Genomic DNA, 20,827 nt, shown 5'->3' with positions numbered 1-20,827 from the left:
CACAAAAGCCGTCTTATCCAATCTCAATTCCTTGTCCCAGCTTGGGGAGGGAGAAAGAGAGGAGGATGCTATCACTTTTCCAAGTAAAGACAGCCAGATTTTAGTATGCTTTAAAAGCACTCCTCAGTAGTGTACTTTCTCATACCCCTGTTCTGAGAAACAGCTAACCATAATAAATTGAAATTATTTAAACTTCAGTAAAAGCCAAACTACACTTCTGAGAATATCAACCCAAATGAGAAGAGCTAGGCAAAGATATAAAAGAAGAGTCTCTGAATAGAGACCACCAGTCAAAAAAAGAAGTGTTCCCAGCTTTGCCTATAAATATAGAGGTAAAAATAAAAGCTACACACTTTTAACTTGCAACTGAAAATTTAAATATAATGAAAGAAACAACCAGAAATTTCCTTTGCTTTTTGAATTTCACAACCTTTTGCATAGCATAACTTGTGTTTTCACCATGTGATTGTTCTTTCTCAATTGTCTTGGAAGGTGTATCGATGCCTCAACTTTGAGTAACAAACAAAGGCACACTTGAAAATGTGTTTGTGTCAGGTGGGCTGAAGGATTTGACAATGTGCCATTTAATGCTGCAGGACAAATGGTACACAGGATCTCACTCCCAGCCCCAACCTGAATGCTGGAATGCCTGGCTTCTGCCACGTAGTCCTACTTAAGGCACCACAGGAATGCTGCCCTTCCACTAGACTTGCCCTTCATCCCTGAAGAACTGTGGCTTGCAACAGTTCCCCTTCCCTGCCTGAGGCATTTATTTGCACAGGAAAGGTCTTCAAAATTTCACTTATGTTAGTTTTAGGGCAAGTTAGCCAAAAGTCTCATAAAGGCAAAGTTCAAGATCAGGTGTAGCCCTGCAAAGGCCCTAACTTGGAAGCTAAAAAGGCAGCAGGCAAGCTGGTGAATCGGGAGGTAGGAGAGAGGGAAGAGCTCCTGATAGTTATTACTCGGTTTTTAGGACCAGGCAAAATTTCCTTGGTAAAAAGAGAGAACAGCACCTAAAAAATAAAATAAAAAAAAAAATGGAGCACATTACCTAAAGGGAATACTCTATTTAGAGAGAATACATTTTCAAGTCAGTCACTTTCAAAAATTTAAGGTTGGCAGCACTCTTTTAAGATTATACACAAAAGATAACACAATAATGTATAAGAACAGCTATATTTTTTATAGAAAGTATCATCAATAACATGCTCATCATAAATCCATTTTACCTGAATTCCCTTTAGAGATGAAGCACCCATGTAAAGAAATACTCCATAAAGTACTGGCATAGGAATAAACTGCACAAACAAGCAGAGAAAGGGAAGAGCATATTAAATACTACTTAACAATTTTAAATGCTTCATGAAAGACATCTGAAACAGTTGAAATACAAAGAGCCATATGCCTGCATTAATCAGACAAGTTGTAAATTCAGAGTCACTCAATTACAAATTAATAATGTTTCTCAGAGTATAAAGCATAAGAAGAATCTGGCTCTGTAGTTTTATTTTCCTCTCATGGCTAGTCATTACAATATACTTTATTCACTATTAATAAAATTAACAGATCTACACAGAGACATGAAAGTGTTAGATATATACTTAAATTCTTTACTTAAAAGACTGTTCGGGAGAAGATCTGAAGACTAAAGCTATAAACCTCTGAAAAATATTCAAGAGACACTAAATACTTCTTACTGCTAAAAGAAATATTTCGTGCTGTAAGCATTTAAAATGGGTGAATAACTTTTATGGAATGATTTTGTAAGAGACTATTTTAAATGTTCAGGTTCTCTGCATATAGTGTTTAGGTAAAGGAGTATTTCCATAGATAAATATTTGTTTTAAATACTAAATACACAAAATGCATGTTCTGTGTGTTTTCAAAGTGAGAATTTTATGATATACTTAATAAAATACTACTGGGAAGTACAAGTTCTAAGGGCTTACTGCCTTCACTGTGACAATATGCAAGTCTAAATTCTGGTTTTACTGAATCCAGTGGCAAAACTCTTACTGATTACACAGAGGTCAGATAATTCTTTAAACAGTATGAAGTGTATACATGGTATTATATATGCATATAACCAGACACCCATTTGAGTGAGTTCTGTTGAGTACGCAGGAAGCATGAGATAATCTCCATGTTCATTTCCAAGAAACAAACCACAGAACTTCTCTTCCAACTGTGAAAACATTTTTAAATTACCCAGAAATCACAAAATATTTTTAAATTTTCTAAATAAATTTAGAATTGGTATAACAAAACTGTTTCATGATAATTTGCCATGGGCCCAAAATATAGACTAAGTGTGAATCTTCATCTACTACAGGTCAGTGGCAGAATTCCCTTGGACTTCAGTCAGGCCAGATTTTCATTGCAAGGTTTTTGTTTAAAAAATGCTGGAAGTCCCTAGCACATTATTATGCTAAATTAGAATTCCACTTTAGACTACCATTGTGTAACAAGCATTATGCTAGTTAGTAATGTGCCTGAAAAGAGCAGTCATTAAACAGTACAGTGACAACAATGAAATGTTCAGTGCAGTATTCTTTAACTATTCCTTACTTCCCCAAATTACCTTTAGGATACTTGTCAAAAAGACAGATGAGCCCATAAGGACAAAAATCATGAGCCCTGTGACTCTTTGCTCCCGGATTCCAAGAAATTTTGGCTGCTCCCCTGGAGCGGAGCACTCCGATTCCAGTTTTAAGCTATTCACATGGGAAATAGAGAGGACAGTGGCTGCAACAAACCATGGCAATCCCATAATAGAGCACACGCCAAGCATGACTGCCACCATGAGTAGGTCAAGATGGTATCCACATCCTTTCTGTTAAAAAAAAAAAAATGACAGCAAGAAGATATAAAAATGACATCTGAATTAAGGAGAACACTCCTGGCAGGCATTCCTAATGAACAGCTAGAGACAAATAAAAAATTTGTGACTTGTAGAAAAAAAATTGGTTTCTTCTCTGTGTTATCCAGGTTGGGTCAGTAGTGATGGTAAACTGGTTATCCAAGGAGAATTCACACTTGTTCACAAGAAGTGCTCGATATTATTGGATTCTTTCCAGTTAAGCATACATATCATAAATCCACTTTACAGTGGGCACCAAATAGCTCTCCTGCTTATAAAATAGATACTAGCAAGACACTGGAAAATGCATAAATTTTCTTTCTTAACTAAATCTCTTTTGTGGATAACAGTAAGCAGAACATCCAGATGCACTGCACATTTTCCACTGCACTAACCTTAAGAGACCCTCAATCCATTCTTATACAGGAGGCAGGAAAGTATGTATTTTATTGTTACCTACACAAAAATTCTTAAGTTAACATTTGCAAAATCATTTTATGCTATAAAGGGCCATGATACCACAGTCATCCTTTTAAAGTTTTTAAAGATGGTAAGCACATGATAGTAATACATTTGCACTAATGTACTTCCATTGTATCTAAGAGCAGATAGCGAGAAATTAGGAGAAATAAAACTATACATTAAATTAAAATATAAAATCAGGTACTGTTTTACTGATTTCCTTACTAGAAAGTAATATCATAAACATCCATATGGAAAGTAAGTACAAAACCTTTTAGTTTGGATCAGCTCTGTAGTAGTCGAATACTACATGAATTTACCAACAGGTGGATAGTGTTTTGCTTTTATAGTAGAGCATAAAATTTTTTGGTCAAATCTTCAATACATTTAAAAACCTGCAATTACAACTTGCACTTGAAAAGGAGAAATAATGAATGCACAAAGCTTGGTTCTATAGATAACTGTTACCACAACTGAGCAGGATATTTCATTTAAATTTTAGTAAGTATCCAGGACCACCTCACAGATGCAAGCAGGAGCTCAAGCTATTTTCCTTTAAAAAATCAGGGAATTAGCTATCCCCACAAAATTTTGCAATATGGCAACAAATCCAGTGTCACAGTCTGATGAAACAGTGATGTTCATGCAAACAATGTGAATATGTTGAACCATAATCTTGCCTGTAAACCCATGCAAATGCCTTTTGACATAAAAAAAGTAACTAAACTAAACTTGGAAAGGTTTGCTACAGAGACTGCCAAGAGCTGAAATGTACACTATCCAGAATTTGCTATGGGAAGTATAAAAAAAGAGGGGAAAATGAGTTGGAAGCAAACAAATCATTTCTTTCTGAAGACAACTTTTACTTCTAAAATGGGAAGCGTCTGGGTTTATGAAAATGTAAGCCATGTATCGAAATGAAAATGCCATCTTATTTGCTTACATTATTTAAAAAGGGGGAAAAGTAAAGAAAATTAAGAGAACCAACTCCAGCAACCTTCCCTCACTCCCCAAAAGTGCTTATGAGTCTTAACTCCAAGACACATCTTGACAAACTCAGAGATGTGTCAAATACAGATATTAGTTACATGCACAATGCACTCAAAGAAAGAGTTTAATTCTAAATCCTAACAGAGACACCTTTTTTTACCTTCTGACACATTTATGAGGAATGTATCTGCTAATGCATACAGAATCCGAGAGCATTTCCTCACATTCATACATGATCTGAGGAACCTGACATATGGGAAGAAAAGGAAGCATAGCAACAGGTGATGCTACACCAGACCCCAGCAAAACTAAAACGCAGCAAGACAAGGGGGCAGCCAGGAGGACCATCTGACTCCCAGATGCCAGTGCTGAAAAAACACATTCCAAAGCTTGGCAGCAAATTCCTGCATCTGTCAAGTTAACCACATGCAATGCTATGGATTGACATGAAGAGCCAGGCTGACAAAGAGGGCAAAAAAAGAACATATCAAATGTCACAATCATCCAAGAAGAGGCAATGCAAAGTGAAGGTTGCAAATGCATTTGCTAAAGCAACTTGGGATTGGATTGCTGCTTATTAAAAGTATGTCAAAAAAAAGCCTAAGCTTTCTGCATATACATGTACAGAAACCTGCTGCTAGATTTTGCCCAACAGTTTTTCAGAGGGGTGATGTCCCTTTTTCTCTCTCCATCTGTAGGCAACTAAAGTGTTAGAGAACAGAGCAGGAAGTTGTCCTATGTTGTTTTAAGAACCCATTGTGCTTCTAAGGCTCAGTTTTATTCTTCTCCCTTCTTTAAGATAAGAAAAGCATTTAAAAAAAAAAAAAGATGAGTAGAATCACAGAGAAAGATGAAGAGATGAAAAAAGTCTTGCATTACAAAATAAGCTCTGAGTAGTTTTTCAAAATTCAGTCCAGTAGAACAACACTGTCGATACCTGAAAAGACAATCAAGATGGTACTTAAGGAAATCATTAACGTGAAGATATTTTTCCTTAAGTGAATGGGTAAAAATAAAGCACAGATGATAGCACCTTCTTAATTGAGAATCTGTATTGAGATTACATTCATAAAGACTTCTGTAAGGCAATAAATCACTGACACAGGACACAGGTACAACAGAGACCAAAAAAGAAAAAGTATAACAATTTAAAGGGGTGCTGTATAACATTTAACAAACTAGCATGCTCAAGTAGATGATCTCATGTTACATAATCTGAAGAAAACAACAGTGAAAACATAAATTTTGACTGAATACCTTTAGTTTGTGTTCTTTTCTATTGATAATGACAGCTGTGATCTGCTGGTCCATAAAGATAAGGATAGTACAAAGCAGGGCTGGAATTACAGCAGCTATCACTGTCCACCAAGGATTAGGCCCCAAAGGAGTAATAAACCAGCCACGATCATCTCTGGTGGGCTATAAAAACAGTCATGCATGACCAGTCAGAACTTTAAGGATTATTTACATTTCAGCTTCACAAGACTAGATACAAAACATTACTACCTATATAAGAGCACTACGAAATGCTAAACTTCCTATGATACCCAAACAAGAAATTACACATAATGAAACCATCTGGAATGTTACAGGCTTGGTTGCATTTGATACAGTGAACCCAGAATTTGGAAGGAGCCCCAGAACGTTACAGCAGTCTAGGATTTGGGTGATTTGAGCCTTGCTAATCTTTGCAGAGATTACATCAGAAAGCATGAAGGGGCCTGAAAAAAGCATGAAGAGGCTCACTTAAATGATTCGTACATCTAAGAGGTTGCATAATACTTGGAGAACACAAAAATTTTAGAATAGTATCACTACTCCCTGAGGATAATAAAAAACTAATAAACCCACTATAGAGATTATTTTGTAAAATACTAAGGCAGTGCAATGTATCAACAACTTACCTTAAAAGCATTTGGAACCTGAAGTTTTGGCGATGGAATCCCAATGGCATAGTCAATTAAAACCATAGACAGAATAGTGAGAAAGACAGCAAAATCGCTGACAACAGATCGTACCTACAATTATTGAGAGAAATTACTATTTTAACTAAAACATTCATGTATTATTTAAGATTTTTCTTCACTGTTTTAAGACATTTTGTGCTTACAGCTAAAACAATGTTTATTCTGATGCAAGCTTCTAATAGAGAAAAGATGCAGTGTCCGCTTCAGCAGTTTACTGAATTTGCAATGCAGATGGAATTTATACTTACATATGACTAATGACAACCTTTGAATTAATATAATGGCACACACCTTTGTTGGGAAGTATCGACTAGTTTTGAACTGCTTCAGTGTGGATGACAGCGTTACTGTGGAAAAGAATAAGATGACAGACCAGAAGAGGACATCTGGAACATAAGGGCCATGATGACCACAGGCTCGTCCAACAAACTCCCCATGAAATTTTTTACATTCCTATTAGGGAGAGAAAAATAGTATTGCTCTAAGAAGTATCTGTGCTTACACTAATATTTTCTGTCCAATTTCTTTCCTAAATTGCAAGCAGACTCTATTACTAGAAATAGTACAAGAATTCTTATATATTTATTTTTTTTAAACTTAAAACTCACTATGTTTGCACTTAGTCTGCACAGAAAACACTCAAACTCTCAAAAATAATCTCTTTTTTAATCAGTATTAAATGATGAAGTCACTAAGACATACCATAAATAAAGAGATTAATATAAAACCAGATTTATTTCAAACTAAGTTCACTTATTTATTTTCTGTTTGCAAATACGGATTTACACTTACTAATTCTTTTCAAGAGTGGAAAGCAAAGTTCAAAAGCCACCAAGAGAAAGGCTGCTCCTGGTGCATTGTCAAGAACTGCTTTTTTTTTAACTTCACAGGCCTAGCAATTGAAGAAAAAGCTATTTAGAATGTGCAGTATCAGACTAAATGTTGCCTAAAAGGGACCAAGACATTTATTACCACATGGGGGCAGCACATTCCACAAATTGTCTTTCTCTTAAAGAAAAAATCAATCTGATAAAGTACCAGAAAACCCTAAATCTGTAACATTAATTCTATTCAATATAATTTATGATCAATTATGGAGATACAGTAGAAAACATATCCAGCAATTCTCCATTACCATGCTTAGTTGTCTAAAATCATAGAAAGTAGCTCTAAAAAAGGAGCTACCAGCTCTGGACTCACAATTCTTTCCCTCTCCTTCCCAGTGCCTCCACACTTATTAAGAAAAATGAAATGCAGCACCCAGAATCAGAGATTCCTGGCAGCAATATCCTGCCAGATCAGGATCCTTTAGTGTTAGATTAAGTGGGTCATTGGCTCGTCAGACTGGCATCACAATACTGTGGGCTTGACATGTTATGAGAAACTTTGGCTTTGAACAAAGATTGGCTTGGAAAAAAACACAGTTGCTATTTGATGACTGTGAGACAAAGGAGTGCAAAACCTTTTATATCGGTATAGGAGTAAACTAGGGATAAATATGATGCACTTCCAACTGATGAAATAAAGGTTTCAGGTGGGGAAAAAAAATAATCAGGAAATCCGAAAGAAATTCTCAAGATTCTGGGACATCAAGTATAAAACTTGTCCTGGCCTGAGCTAGACCTTGATTATCTACTGAAAATTATTTTGTCACCAACAGAACAAGCATTTTGCTCATACTTGTTTTGTCTTGATAGCAAAAGAATTGTTAGTCCTACTGTTGTTTTTTAGAGAGAATGAAAATCCACATCTTCAGAAACTTGGAACATTTCAACCAGACACAAGAAACTACATGAAGATATGAGACGTAAAACAGACAGTGGGGTGAGTCTGACCAAATATTTACAGGCAGCAAGGTCTAATCTCTTACTGCAGTACTCTTGAACAGAAGTTTCTTGATGATTCTTGCAGGAAATAAAGACACAAAAGTATGAAAAAAATTCAGTTATTTCTTTGGCAACTATAGGAACTAATGAGAAAAGTTCATCAGATACTGCTACCTAGGTAAACTCAAATTTTGGTAATAAACTTTCACAGAAGTTTTAAAGGGTTTTATATAATGCAGCCAGCCTTTTACATTTATAGTTAAAACAAAATCTGTTATTTTAAATCTCCTCAGCTGCAAATGTACTCTGAAAAACACTGTCAGAGATCTGAGAAAGTGAGAGGAGGAGTCTGCCCCTGCACAGATGCTCTTAGAGTGTGCTGCAATTTTGAGAATATTCATTCTGGACTGCTGGAATCCCTTAGGCCAGCAGTTCTCAACTTTCTCTCTGCTGTGTCCACGCCAACAGAGTTAAGGAGCAATTCTTAATCAGAGCAAGCCATGGAAGAAAGCTCTTGATTAATTCACAATAGGAGAATAGGAGTTCTTCTGCATTCCCATCTTTGAAAGAAAAAACAGTATCTGCTGGAGACAGTCCACTAGGTTGGCTTTTAAGTGTTCAATTTGATTATGCCTGTTGATTGGTTAATTCAGTTTTGTTTTTTGAGAGAGCTGTTTAGTTTGGTGTCTTTTGGACTCAATTCCCTTTGACTGTGCAATGAAACAACCCATTTTTGAGAAAAAGTGATGGCCCAATCTCAAAATGACACTTATCAAGTTGTAAATGTTACTTTGAAGAAGGCAAATTTGAAGTAATAAATCCTTTAAACTAAGAAAAGCGTACCACTTAGAAGCTAGTTACGCATCCACACAAGCCCCGCAAACTGTAGCTTCTTCCCCTCCCTCCCTGGACAAAACAAATATTACAGGCATATGTAAGAAAAAATTGGTCACTGAACAGCAAATGTTACAAAATTTCTCCCCTTCCTCTCTTTTATAGCCTGAACAGTTGCAAGAATGTTTTAGAATGTTTTAGGGGAAATAAATGCTTCTGAGTCTTTCTACACAAGGGAACTTTGCGTTTGCCATCTGGCAGAATTAGGACAAATCCATTGTCATGTTTAGACTTAATCTCAGCCAAGCTCTTGTGTCAAGGAGGTTCCAAAGCAGAGCACAAAATGCACACACTTGCTTTAACGTGTACTATCAAAGGTCCAAAATGCTTACAAAAGGAGATAACACTATAAAGTCCATGTAAATTTTTATTAAGTATATTTTATGCTTTATTTAAACAAATATGATCACAAAAACATGGTATTTTTTTCAATATATTTGCTGCAGTAGGAGAGACAGAATTATTTATACCTATGCCTTTATTTATTAAGTTCCAATATTTCACTTACTGACACAGTTAGGTTCCCCCATGGCACATCGGATGCAGATATATTGTAGTCCTGCCAGTATCGTAAGGTTTTATTGCTAGGATTTTCTGGCTCCACACAATTGCATCTGAAAAGACAAAATATTTTTCCTTAATAATAAAATATATATCAGATATTAATCGAAATTATCAATTTTATGACATATTGAAATTATGCTGTACTTTGACAGAAAAATTTAGTTTACATGAATTCTGTAAATGCATGCTTTGAAGCAGTTTGTAGTTCAGTAGCTAGTGTATTACTAGAGTATAATTTGCCGTGAGGTGCATATGCATATATAGTACGTAAAGTGACATATTTAAACCACTGTTCACATTAAGTTTTACCACCCATTTTCCTCCTGTTCTATTGATACTTCTGAGTGCAGTTTGTAATACTGAGTATGTGCCAGTTCTGTTCCGCCCCCTTATACCTAAGATTTCCTTACATGGCCATTACATGCTATGTACAGTTCCAGGCTTATACATTTCCCAAATAACAAACTGTCTTTCTCTTTACCAGAGAAATGCTTTTGCATACAGAACTGTCAAACTACTCAGTCAATTGCCAGGGCTCTAAGAGTGTTGGCATTATCAGCACCAAAAACTCTGTGAACTCTATGTCCACTGATTTTCCTTTCCCCACAGCTGCTGTAGAAGCATGCTCTTCATTTTAAATTGTGTATTTTAACATACAAAAGGTGACGAGGCAATGTGGGAGGACAATACTGCAAATAGGTAATTTAAAATCAAACTTAAGCCTTTAAAGCCTCTGAAGCAACTGTGGGAGACATTTTCTTTGACAAAGCCTTCAAAATACACAGGATACTTCATAGGTTCCAAGATGACAAGTGTCCTTTTCAGTTCTCCTTAAATTAATCCTACATTAATAATCTATAGTACCATCCAGCCTGCTAGTATTTTAATGTGCTTATGATGGCTTTAAATAGATTATGTACTCTCTGATAAAGTTTTCAGGAGTAGCTGGGGACAGGATAACATCTAACTATAGAGTACAGAGTCACTGAGCATGCATTTGCATTAGCTGTAGCAGAATATCAGTTTATTCACTTACATATACCATCTATTTTCCTGTGGCTGTTTAACTTTCCACAAAATTACAATACTCATCCTGATTTGCACAATTTTCTATATAAGAAATTCTACCATCTACATCGTGAGTACACAACACTGCCATTCTATTTCAATTACAATACTATACATGTGACAACAGCCACATTTAATATATAGAAAGGTAAAGATGCAGGTTGTCTTTGAGCAATTCCTCGCTTTTATTTTAAATGCAGCTATTTATCAAAGAAAGAGAAAACCCTTACAGCCCATGAACAAAAAGCAAAATAAAAAAGCAACTGCATTCAGAGAAATAGAGGGCCTGAGCCAAAAGTCCTTGACTGGATCTTTCAAATATATTTAATAGGCTTTGGATCAGGCCCTAAGTGCAAAATGATTGCGTGTTCAATGCGTAGCTCAAATATTACAAAATGGGTTAAATGAAGCAGGTCACTACTAGTGAGCTACAGTAGCATTATAAAGCCAACAAACGGTACAGCTACATTATCGCAAGGGAGTATTGGATGTTCATGCAGCGATACAGAGGTGGCTATGTCAGGTTACTGCTGTTCTCTGTGAGCACAGGAGCTTCTTGGCCCCTGATGTCCATCGCCGATCGCAGACTGGGCAGACGCTGGGCCATGGCCCATTAGGGTTTGATTACAGTAGGCCAAGGTGACATGGGTTGCTCAATCAGTCACTTCCTCACTAGAAGGGAAGACTGTGCCTGTCGCCAGCACTACATGGTACAGCTACACTTGCTGCAAACTGCAAAATTACATTTAAAAGTTAGAGGAGCCAAAATTTCTATTTCCTTAGAAACATGACAAATGAAGCTATAGTTTAACACAGCTCAAGTAATTCATCTTCAGATGAAATCATCTGTTTATTTCTATAGTAATATCACTTTCCTTTTTCTCAGCATTCCAATTTGGTCTTTACCAAGTTGCACAGGCATTTAGTGATGGCAGACTGATCACCAGCAACTAAGTGACTTCTGCAAACTCCACCCACACAGACCAAAATGACCCTGCACACTGCTTTTGTCACTGAACAAGTGCAGAACTGGGCCCTAACTGTAGAGATCAGATCCTGCTTTCTACTGAGAAGACCATTCAAACAATGATTTCAGTCTTTTGAAATATATATACAACATTATATTGCTTTCAGTATTGTAAGTGTTTTGGCAACACTGACATTTTGGTGTGAGATTGTACCACGGTATGACTGTCTTCCAGCATCACACTAATTGCTTAACATTAGAGAAATGTGAGATAGTAAGACACTCCCTGTCCAATCCAGAAAACACAAGTGCAGGTACCACTCAGTGCCACAACACGAAAACATTATCTACTGTGTCATTTCATAACACATGTAATTGCTTCAATAATAACTATTTCCCAACACAACTGACCTGCAAGGAGAAACTCACACTAGTGAAATGAGGCTTTCTAGTCTAATCGTTTGAATATTTTAGTCTCTTTCATTGCCATTTTTCACTTGAGAGCTGTTGGAAGAAAAAGTAAAATGCACTGAATTTTTAATACTAATACACCCTTCTATTTTCCTGATAAAAAATGTATTTCTTCTTGGATGTTCAAAATGCTCTTAAGTTCTTGTAAAGTTGTTTAAAGTGCTGAGCACTTGTGTACTATGTGGAGTTTATGCTATTACCAAATGAGTAAGAGACTATACATACATCTATATTTTCTAAGCAACATATTCAGCTCTAAATACGGTACCATTCAGCAATGTACTCTCACACCTTGTAAGACAGCAATCATCTTTCTTAGGCTAAAAGATACAGAAGGATTCATTTGATTCTCTTTCATCATGGCTAAGAAGAAACTGGTTTCTTTCACGGCTAGAAAAAAAGTCTTTGCTGCCAATCTCAACACATCCATTTCATCACACTGATGACAGAACAATTCTTTTTGCATCTTTACACTTCTGGCTACTGCAAGACATTCTGATCTCCTGGTAGCAATTTAGACATTTAAACATGGGTGCCTGTAGACTTCATGGTATCTGTGACATCCATGATGAGTTGGCACATACGAGAGGGTCTGTGGCGACTCGTGCCTTTGTTTTCAAGGCAGCTGGAGGCTGAGAGATCTAAAATGGTACTAGGTACCCAGTCACAGGTCACTCACTATCTTCTGTATTTAAAATGTCCATAATTTGCAGGTAGGCAGAAATCAGCAGAGCTTGCTTTCTTCTAGGGTATTTAAAAATCTAATACACCCTATTATAAAGTGGCTTATAAGTCTAAGGTATATTAATAAACCATTTCAGACAAGACAGTCTTCAGAAAATTGCAGAGCTGTTGTAAGATTAGAACTGACAAAAGGAGAAAGTAACAAAGAGTAACAGCCTGAACACGCTAACTGGAAAAATGACCAGAGGAAGGACTCTTTATTGTCTTTACACCTTCCAAAGTGCTCAAAAAATCTCTTGCAAATCTCTGACAAATCAGGATAGCTGTCAAACTGGCATCCTCTGGAGCATTCTCCTCTCTCCCTTTTGCAGGTGGATCAAAATTTCAGCTAAATCTTCAGCACCAATCTAACTGTAACAGTATAGGCACTTGTTTCTTAAGTCTCAATTTCATTAATTTCATTGCCTTGAGGCAGCCATCATAATTTCACTGCATGCAACATCTCCTACAACTTGTACGGTTTTCAGAGAACAGAGATAGGATCTGACAACAGCAACTTCAGGACATCTCAAACAACTAGCAGTCTTCTTTGTTCCACAAAGGGAATAGTTACTACTATACTTAATAGCACCAAAAAGACTGTAGGACTGCTCTTTCTTTGGACAATGGGAAAGGGAATATCGGTTAGTAAATTAGAAACCTGGTTTTTTATACATAAAGTTGGGTAATACTTCTCCCCTCCTTTGTAGATCAGTAATAAAAGATAAATATCATGGCTACTCAACAACTAGTCAGCTGAAAGGTTCTGTACTAAATCCACTTTCATCCTGACTGTAACTTTCTGTTTAATGCAAAACAAGAAATGCATTACTGCCTGCGTCTATTTGTTCCATTGAAATTAACATCGGTCTGGTCCTTCCAATCCTTCCAAAATCCACCTTTAACCCCTGATTCTTCAGGTTGCTTCTTCATCATTTTCTTCTCTCTACCTGGTCACGCACACTCTGCTCCCCACACAGATTTTAAATATGCAGCATGGTGCCAGTCCAGCTTTGAACAAGAGCTTCAGACCGTGTTTTTGTGAGTACATAAAACACACTTAAATGGTGCAGCTCCTTTTTAAGCCCCATGGCCATTCATCTCTAAGGAGTTGCCATTTTTCAGTATGTTCTTTTCAAGACTAGGAGGCACTTACTATTGATGGTTTTATCCAACTCACAAGGCACTGGTTTGGATCTCCTATTTTTCCAGCATTTACATATTGCAAGCTATACCTATTTATACTTACTAAGGATCTGATCTATAAAAGATGCAACTGCAGCTTCTTCATGATTAGTCAATATACCATTTCCCCTTCCTAGAAGGGCAAAATGTCTTTCTCGCTCACTTAAGATATCTTGAGAATGAGATTTTCTCAATATGAATATCTATAATATTTTAAAGACTACAGGGAAGTATGACAAATAAGTTGCAAAATGTGCTTGTTTAAACAATATGTCTCACTGAATATCAGAGCACATATTTGGTAATGTGAGTAGGAAGTTTTTCCCCTAACACAGAGGATGCTCTACGAGTATGCTGTGCACAAAACAGAGAAAGAATAAGATGACAGTATGAAATGGAATATAACTAAATTTGTTTTAAAGTAAGGTATATTAGAATATATGTGTAAGTATTCTTTACGTTGCATTTACAAGGTTGAAGGAAATATATCAATAGCAGAATGCTGTGCATGTTTAGGTTGTGTCCAAATACACCATTTTCAAGTGTATTATGGGCATTCACAGAGTCCTTCTGTTTGTCTAACAATTGCTATGGGAAGGGGACAACAACATCATAAATGATGTCTTCTCTGCTATCTTGTACCTACAACACCTGTATATCCCTGGCATTATATTTACCATATTCCTTCTCATGCCAACATCCATAACTAAATCAAAGTCTCAGTGCAGAAGAGACTGGAAACAAAATAATTAATAGTGATGGAAAACGAAATTGTCAGCTAAGTTCTATTCTCAGTATCACGAAATCCTTTCACAGCACAGCTGTCATGGCAAGACAAGATTTTTTCTTCATTTATTCATGAGATCTGCCATCCTGAATTACGACCATGAAGTTAAGTAGCCTATCTCTGACAGTCACGAACATCAGCAGGCATCCACATATATTCTCTAAGGTTGGAAGTCTATATAGTTTAGTTGGTGAAGCTGAGGATGAAAATAGAAAAGCCTATAAAAAGTACCAAAACAATGCCTTCAGCAGCACAATAATTTCACAGAGAGAGAGAGAGAGAGAGAGAGAGAGAGAGAGAGAGAGAGAGAGAGAGAGAGAGAGAGAGAGAGAGAAATCTGAGGCAGGGAACTGATGCTAGAGTGAAGAAATCTCAAAGAATCAGTTTCTTCAGATCACACATCAGGAAGAGAACGTTCTGTCAAGGGGAAAGTCTAGAAAACAGATTTATAATCACATTGTAGCTTTTTTGTAGCTTTGATTTGAACTCACAAAGGTTGGCTTTTATTAGCTGCCTGATGCAGCATGAAGTCCATGCATTCTTAGCAGTACTATGGCATGTAACTGCCATACATAGAAGTTCATATGCAGTGTAACTATGTGGGGTATTGACAATTCATCTGAAAGCTTTCACTGATAAATATTTCTAGGATGCCACTTTCCCCTGTTTCCAAAGCTAAAAAAAACATACACCTGAGGAGAAGAGATTCAATATAATGCTGATATGGAAATAACATATTGCCATACATCATAATGCTATATGGTCAGCTTAAGTTTCAATTGTCCAGGTGTGGCGCATCAGTACACACAAATGTACTATAACAAAACCATACAAGAATTTTTTATAAGCCTTTCTAGATTTTGAAGGCATTGTGTAGACCAGCTACCAACAAAAAACTGAATGCTGTGGAGAACTGCTTAACAAGGAGATCTATTTTGAAAGTGGAGGGGATGAATAGTAGGAAAGAATAAAGCAAAGTAGCCACTCTCTGGCTTCACATGAAGGAGAAAGAGACAAAAAAGTCAATTGGGTTGGGCAGGCATAGGGAAGTCCTAGAATAAATAGAATAAAGAAAAATAATGTCTAGATTCCAAGGTTTGTCAAGAAGCAAAAGGGAACCAGCAGTTAAACTCAATGACAGTAGTTGCATGGTTCTGGGAAGAAGAGGGATATTCTTAGGGAAAGACACACAGGATATAGCACAGTTATTTAACTGTAGGAAAAAACTATAAAGGGGAAAAGAAAAATCTATATTCATATCTAAGTTCAAAGAAATCATTATAGGAATTGGAATTCAATTACATGCCTGGGATTGTAATGAGCACTTCTGTGCTTATCACCACTGATTCTTCTCATTCCACCTGCAGCTTAAGGGATACAGAGTATAAACCAATCTAATTTGCATCCAATAATGATGTATTTAGATTAAGTTATATAAATAATAGAAGATGTAAAATTTCCTTGTGCAAACAGTGGTATGCACAAAACTAATCTTCACAATGCCTTCTAAAAGCAATGGTTTCTATAGCCTGCAAACGATACTGAGATTGACATGATCTTGGCTCTCTAATTACATCAGAGTGGGATTTTCTACTCCTAATGCTTAAGTGCATGTCAATACCAAGACAGATTGCAATATGCATATTACTATGCCAAGAAATCACTTTAAAATTATTCAATGTAATCTGTTAATAATTGAGTAACTTCTGGTAAAGATTTATTAAAAACAACATGAATTCATCACTTTGAAAAAAGAATTAATAAAAAATGAAAAGGTATATAAAGTCCCAAGATCTAAGCACCTCACACTGAGAAATAACTCATCTTCTGTATTCTAAGATAACGGTCTTAAAATGCTTGTGTTTTAAATGCTGGGTTGCTTTCTAAATCACATTCCTTTCATCCACAATTCTTATTCTGTTTTCCTTTTGAGAACGTGTTTTTTATTCGCTCCAGTTTGGGGTTCTCCTTTCCTAGCAAAAATAACATTCTAATATTTAATATATACATTAAAACTGATGGGCATCAGCGTTCCAGACAGGATTCACTAACTGGAGATATATTTGCTACAGGGGTAGGAAAAAACAGGAGGAAGAGAGTGCAGAAATAAGAGAGTTGCTATGCCAACCTACAAATGCTAATGGCATGACAAATACAAAAAGGTCACATAAAAAAAAATAGAAAGAAAAGCCCTGATCAAAAAGTATGTGCAATTTAATTTAATAAACGATGCAGCTACTCTATTCAAATTCCTTCAAAACAATGCAGTTTAAAAATAAAAAGTAGAACACAGTAGCACACTGAAAATGAGGTTGTCTTTGTCCTTCTTTTGATTTAGCTCTTATTCTTTATCATTCATATCAAAAAGATGGTATTTTAAGAAAAAGTTACATATATAAATGCCAAATGGATTTGCCTGCAAGCAGATCACCTAAAGATTAGGACTAATACTTAAACACAGAGTAACAAATATAATAAAAACATGAGTAAAAAGTGCATTAGGTCTAGTTTTACATTAATTGGATCATGCAACAAAATACATTTCTGTCTTCTTGAGACAGAATTCTGTAACTCAAATACCTATCTTCTACTTAAAATGGCAAAATGCTAGATACAATTTTTAAGACATCTTTTAGGAGGATTTTCAGCCAATTTTCAAATATTTGGTTCTGCTTGATTAAAAATTTAAAAATAAATACAAAACCAATCCAACTGTTCTGAATGTTCTTTCTATAGTCTTCTAAGGTTTGTTACAGCAGATAGTAGTAATTATTCCTGTACTCTCAAATATAAGAAGAGATGCATGCAGTACAGTCTTTTACATCAAACTCCTGCAACAGAGACTGTCTGTGACAGAATTCAAACCCATCAAAAACACAGAAAGGGTTTTCTTTCTGACTTGAAATATGGTTTCAATCTAGTGAAATAACAACCATTTTAAATTACTACTTTCTTTGTATTTCTAGTACTCCACAGGAGAGCACTAACAGCATGCCAATGACTTTTGCTGGGTCAAACTCATGTCTTCACCAGGGCAAAGGAACAGTACTGGTATGTAGACAGACTACCTGTGGACATGAGAGCATCCTTGGAAAGCCCATGGGAGAGGATAGGAGGGCTGGGCCACAGCATACACTGAAAACTTTCAATATATACAAGTCTTTTGACCTATTTATCATCAATTTTTTGAGTGGGCAACAGGTAGGATACAGAACACACAGAAATTTTACAGTATAACCTGAGTTTTCTAGCATAGATTTGCAGATCCAAGAAAAAGTTTTTCATAAGCTTTGGCTGAGCATTCAAAGAGAAATGAGTTACTCAACCTTTTGAAGTTCACCCAAGGCTAATTAAAGAACTGCCAAGGCTTTACTAACAATTAAAAACTTGTCTTTAAATCCCCAAAGAGGAAAATGCAAACAGCTGTTTTAATTAGCAAAACAGCAGATACTAATTAGCTTCTGTAACAGAGTATGCTGGTCCTTTAAGGACAGGACCAGTTTCAGCCCAAGTTTGTTACCCATTTAATCTACAAGTAGAAGGACTGGAGTCTGATGCTGCAGCAAAAGCTTCTAATTCCTTCTGAAATAAATATTCCCCATCCTCAAGTACACAAAAGAGACAGTTTTATTTCAAGTAAACTTTTATGCTTATCCATCTTTTAGTTTCTTATCTTTCTGGAACTGAGACAGATATTTAAGCATGGACTGAGGGTTACTTGAAATGTCTTATGATGATCCCATGGGGATGATAAGTGTGACACCTCATCTTCTGGGCAAAAGGCCACTGTATCTGGACAGTCATATGTGAATATTTGCACCCGTGGAGTTCAGGTGGCACCAAGTCTGCTGCGAAAGTACTGGTCATTTGGGCAGCTGAAGTAGAGTTGTTCCAACTGAGCACATCTTTAGGTTCTCCCAATCTTTTGAGATCAGTTCTGAATAACTAAGAAAAACTAAGAAAAACTCAGATGAAGGAGAAAGGAGGGGAGAGAACAGAAGAGGCTGGAATTACCATTTTGCTGTTCAGAGCACAGATCCTTGGATTCATCAGATATGCTCTTACAAGATAATCAATATGCACTGATTATCCATACACTAGCATTTCCAATGAGCAGTTTTAAAGTTAAAAAAAATGTAAGTAACATCCCAGAAGAGCTCTGATGCTTGCTCATTTTTGTATTAGCAGGGTCAGTTGCTATGGACCTGATTGATAATAAACAGGATATTGTTGCAAGTAGAAGATACAGTATAAATGCCAAATGTGAGATGTAATGCAAGACTTTAAAAGTCAACTTAATTGTATTATCTACACAGAGTGAAAGAATAACAGAGAATATAAGTATGAAATAATAAACTCATAAATAACTACAAAAATACTATATCAAATAATTTTGGTATCGATATATGTGTTTGAAACCACTAGGCAGTGGTTAAATCTTTCTTCCAAACATTCAGAAGACACTTGTCCTTAAGGAACTGTGTTTGAAAAATCTAAAACTGTCGTGCTGTAGGACAGGACAGGTCAATAGGTGTAACTGGAGATGACAATAGCTGCTCTTACACCATTCTGTGTGCTCTGCACATTCTACACTCAATGAAGAGAGTTACCAAGGACAGGCAGAAAGTAAATACCACTCCTCAAAAATCAGTTTGGGATTCTGATTAATAAGTGGAATTCTAAGTAAAACTTACAACATTTATTTGTGAACAGAAGGACTAGGACGGCAATCCACAAAGACTGTGCTATATGAAGATCTTCAGAGTAAAATACCTACCTCATAAAAGTTAAGTTAAATAAGAGAATACAACCTCAACTGCATGCTTGGTCTATTCTTGATGTTTATTGCTTTCTCTTCAAATTATTATTCCTTTGTCTACTGATTAAACTATTAGAGAGGAACAGAATTATTTTCAGCATGATGAGAGAGTATGTCACAGCAGAACTACAGTTTCTCTGACTTAACTTGTTCTGTGAATTAAGCTATATAATGTACATTCAGATTCAGGATTTGTTAACTATTCTTGTAGTGATGATATACACAAAGCTCAAATGTTTTCTCTGTTGCCGTGTTCTGTTTTCTCCAGCTTAAAATGCAAATGAGACATTTGGTTGAGACACTCCTATTTTTCCAGTGAACAGAAGATGTGGCACTCTTCAAGCATTGTTCTGTTAGGGCCCCACCCTGCTCATGCAGAGGGTTCAAATGGGTTCAATGAAATAATAAAGACATTTCTGGAGAGGGATTTTCATTGAAAATGCTTTTTAATGACATTTTAGTTGCTGAGGTGACCAAGCTTGATTGGCCTCAGGAAAGACTAGGATTTTGTTCTTTACTAGAACAACGTTTCTGTTCTCATATAACAGAAACAAGTCCATGAGGTTTTTCTTCTAAATGAAACTATATTGATAAAAGCAATTCACTTTTTTATTCCCCAAGTACAATAGTACCTGTCTAAACTCCACAATAAAGCAAAACTGCTTAAATGGAGTTAGTTAAAAAATCTTATTATTAAGAAAAAATTGATTATGACGTAATCAATAAGCACTGAGAAGCACCTCACAATTTCAAATCCACTTCAGTTCTTGGAGCTTGTACCTTAAATGCCAGAAAGTTAAAATAAAGGAAGTACATCAATTTATATCCTTTATAGATAGGTGAACATTTCAATTGGAGAAAAAAACAAACAAACAAAATCAAATAATATATGATATACAAACATTGCCTGAACAGCCTGTCGCCAGTAGAAGATTATAAACCATCAGTACAAGGTTACAGGAAGAGATGACTTAGCTAAACCTCATTAAATAAAAATGTGAATAGAGACCTAAAACTGAGGTCCCTTCAAGTCCTATTTTTAATTCTAGGACTTCCAAATTGCATGTATGGGAGCTTTTTGAAACTCCAAGTCAAGATATTTTTACTTATCTTAAGTAAATGTATCTTGCTTGTACACATACATCCAGTAACTACCACTTCCAAATGACAGCATAATAGCTTCAACATCTTAAGTTTGCAACTACTGCAAACTTGTCCTGCTGTGCTCCTCAAGGAGAAAACAA

The 20,827-nt window shown here is 36.1% G+C and overlaps 2 protein-coding genes across 9 annotated transcripts in view; one reads left to right on the top strand and one right to left on the bottom strand.

Annotated features, from left to right (window-relative positions):
- SLC4A10 (solute carrier family 4 member 10) overlaps window positions 1–20,827 on the bottom strand; it is a 173,494-nt gene that overhangs the window by 13,682 nt on the left and 138,985 nt on the right. For all 8 annotated transcript variants that reach the window (XM_051787655.1, XM_051787650.1, XM_051787652.1 and 5 more), the window contains 6 exons: window positions 9,508–9,613; window positions 6,571–6,732; window positions 6,217–6,330; window positions 5,570–5,731; window positions 2,582–2,833; window positions 1,230–1,298 (listed from right to left, as the gene is read on the bottom strand). In XM_051787655.1, the coding sequence (XP_051643615.1) occupies window positions 1,230–1,298; window positions 2,582–2,833; window positions 5,570–5,731; window positions 6,217–6,330; window positions 6,571–6,732; window positions 9,508–9,613 (865 nt within the window). The remainder of the gene's footprint in view (window positions 1–1,229; window positions 1,299–2,581; window positions 2,834–5,569; window positions 5,732–6,216; window positions 6,331–6,570; window positions 6,733–9,507; window positions 9,614–20,827) is intronic.
- DPP4 (dipeptidyl peptidase 4) overlaps window positions 1–20,827 on the top strand; it is an 80,758-nt gene that overhangs the window by 56,734 nt on the left and 3,197 nt on the right. The gene's annotated exons all lie outside the window — the stretch shown is intronic.

This window comes from Manacus candei, unplaced genomic scaffold, assembly GCF_025592945.1.
Source record: "Manacus candei isolate 608988 ecotype Guabito, Panama unplaced genomic scaffold, ASM2559294v1 h1tg000023l, whole genome shotgun sequence".
NCBI classification, from domain to species: Eukaryota; Metazoa; Chordata; class Aves; order Passeriformes; family Pipridae; genus Manacus; species Manacus candei.
The sequence above is the reverse complement of the archived record's forward strand: the minus strand, read 5'-3'. Positions and strand labels throughout refer to the sequence as shown.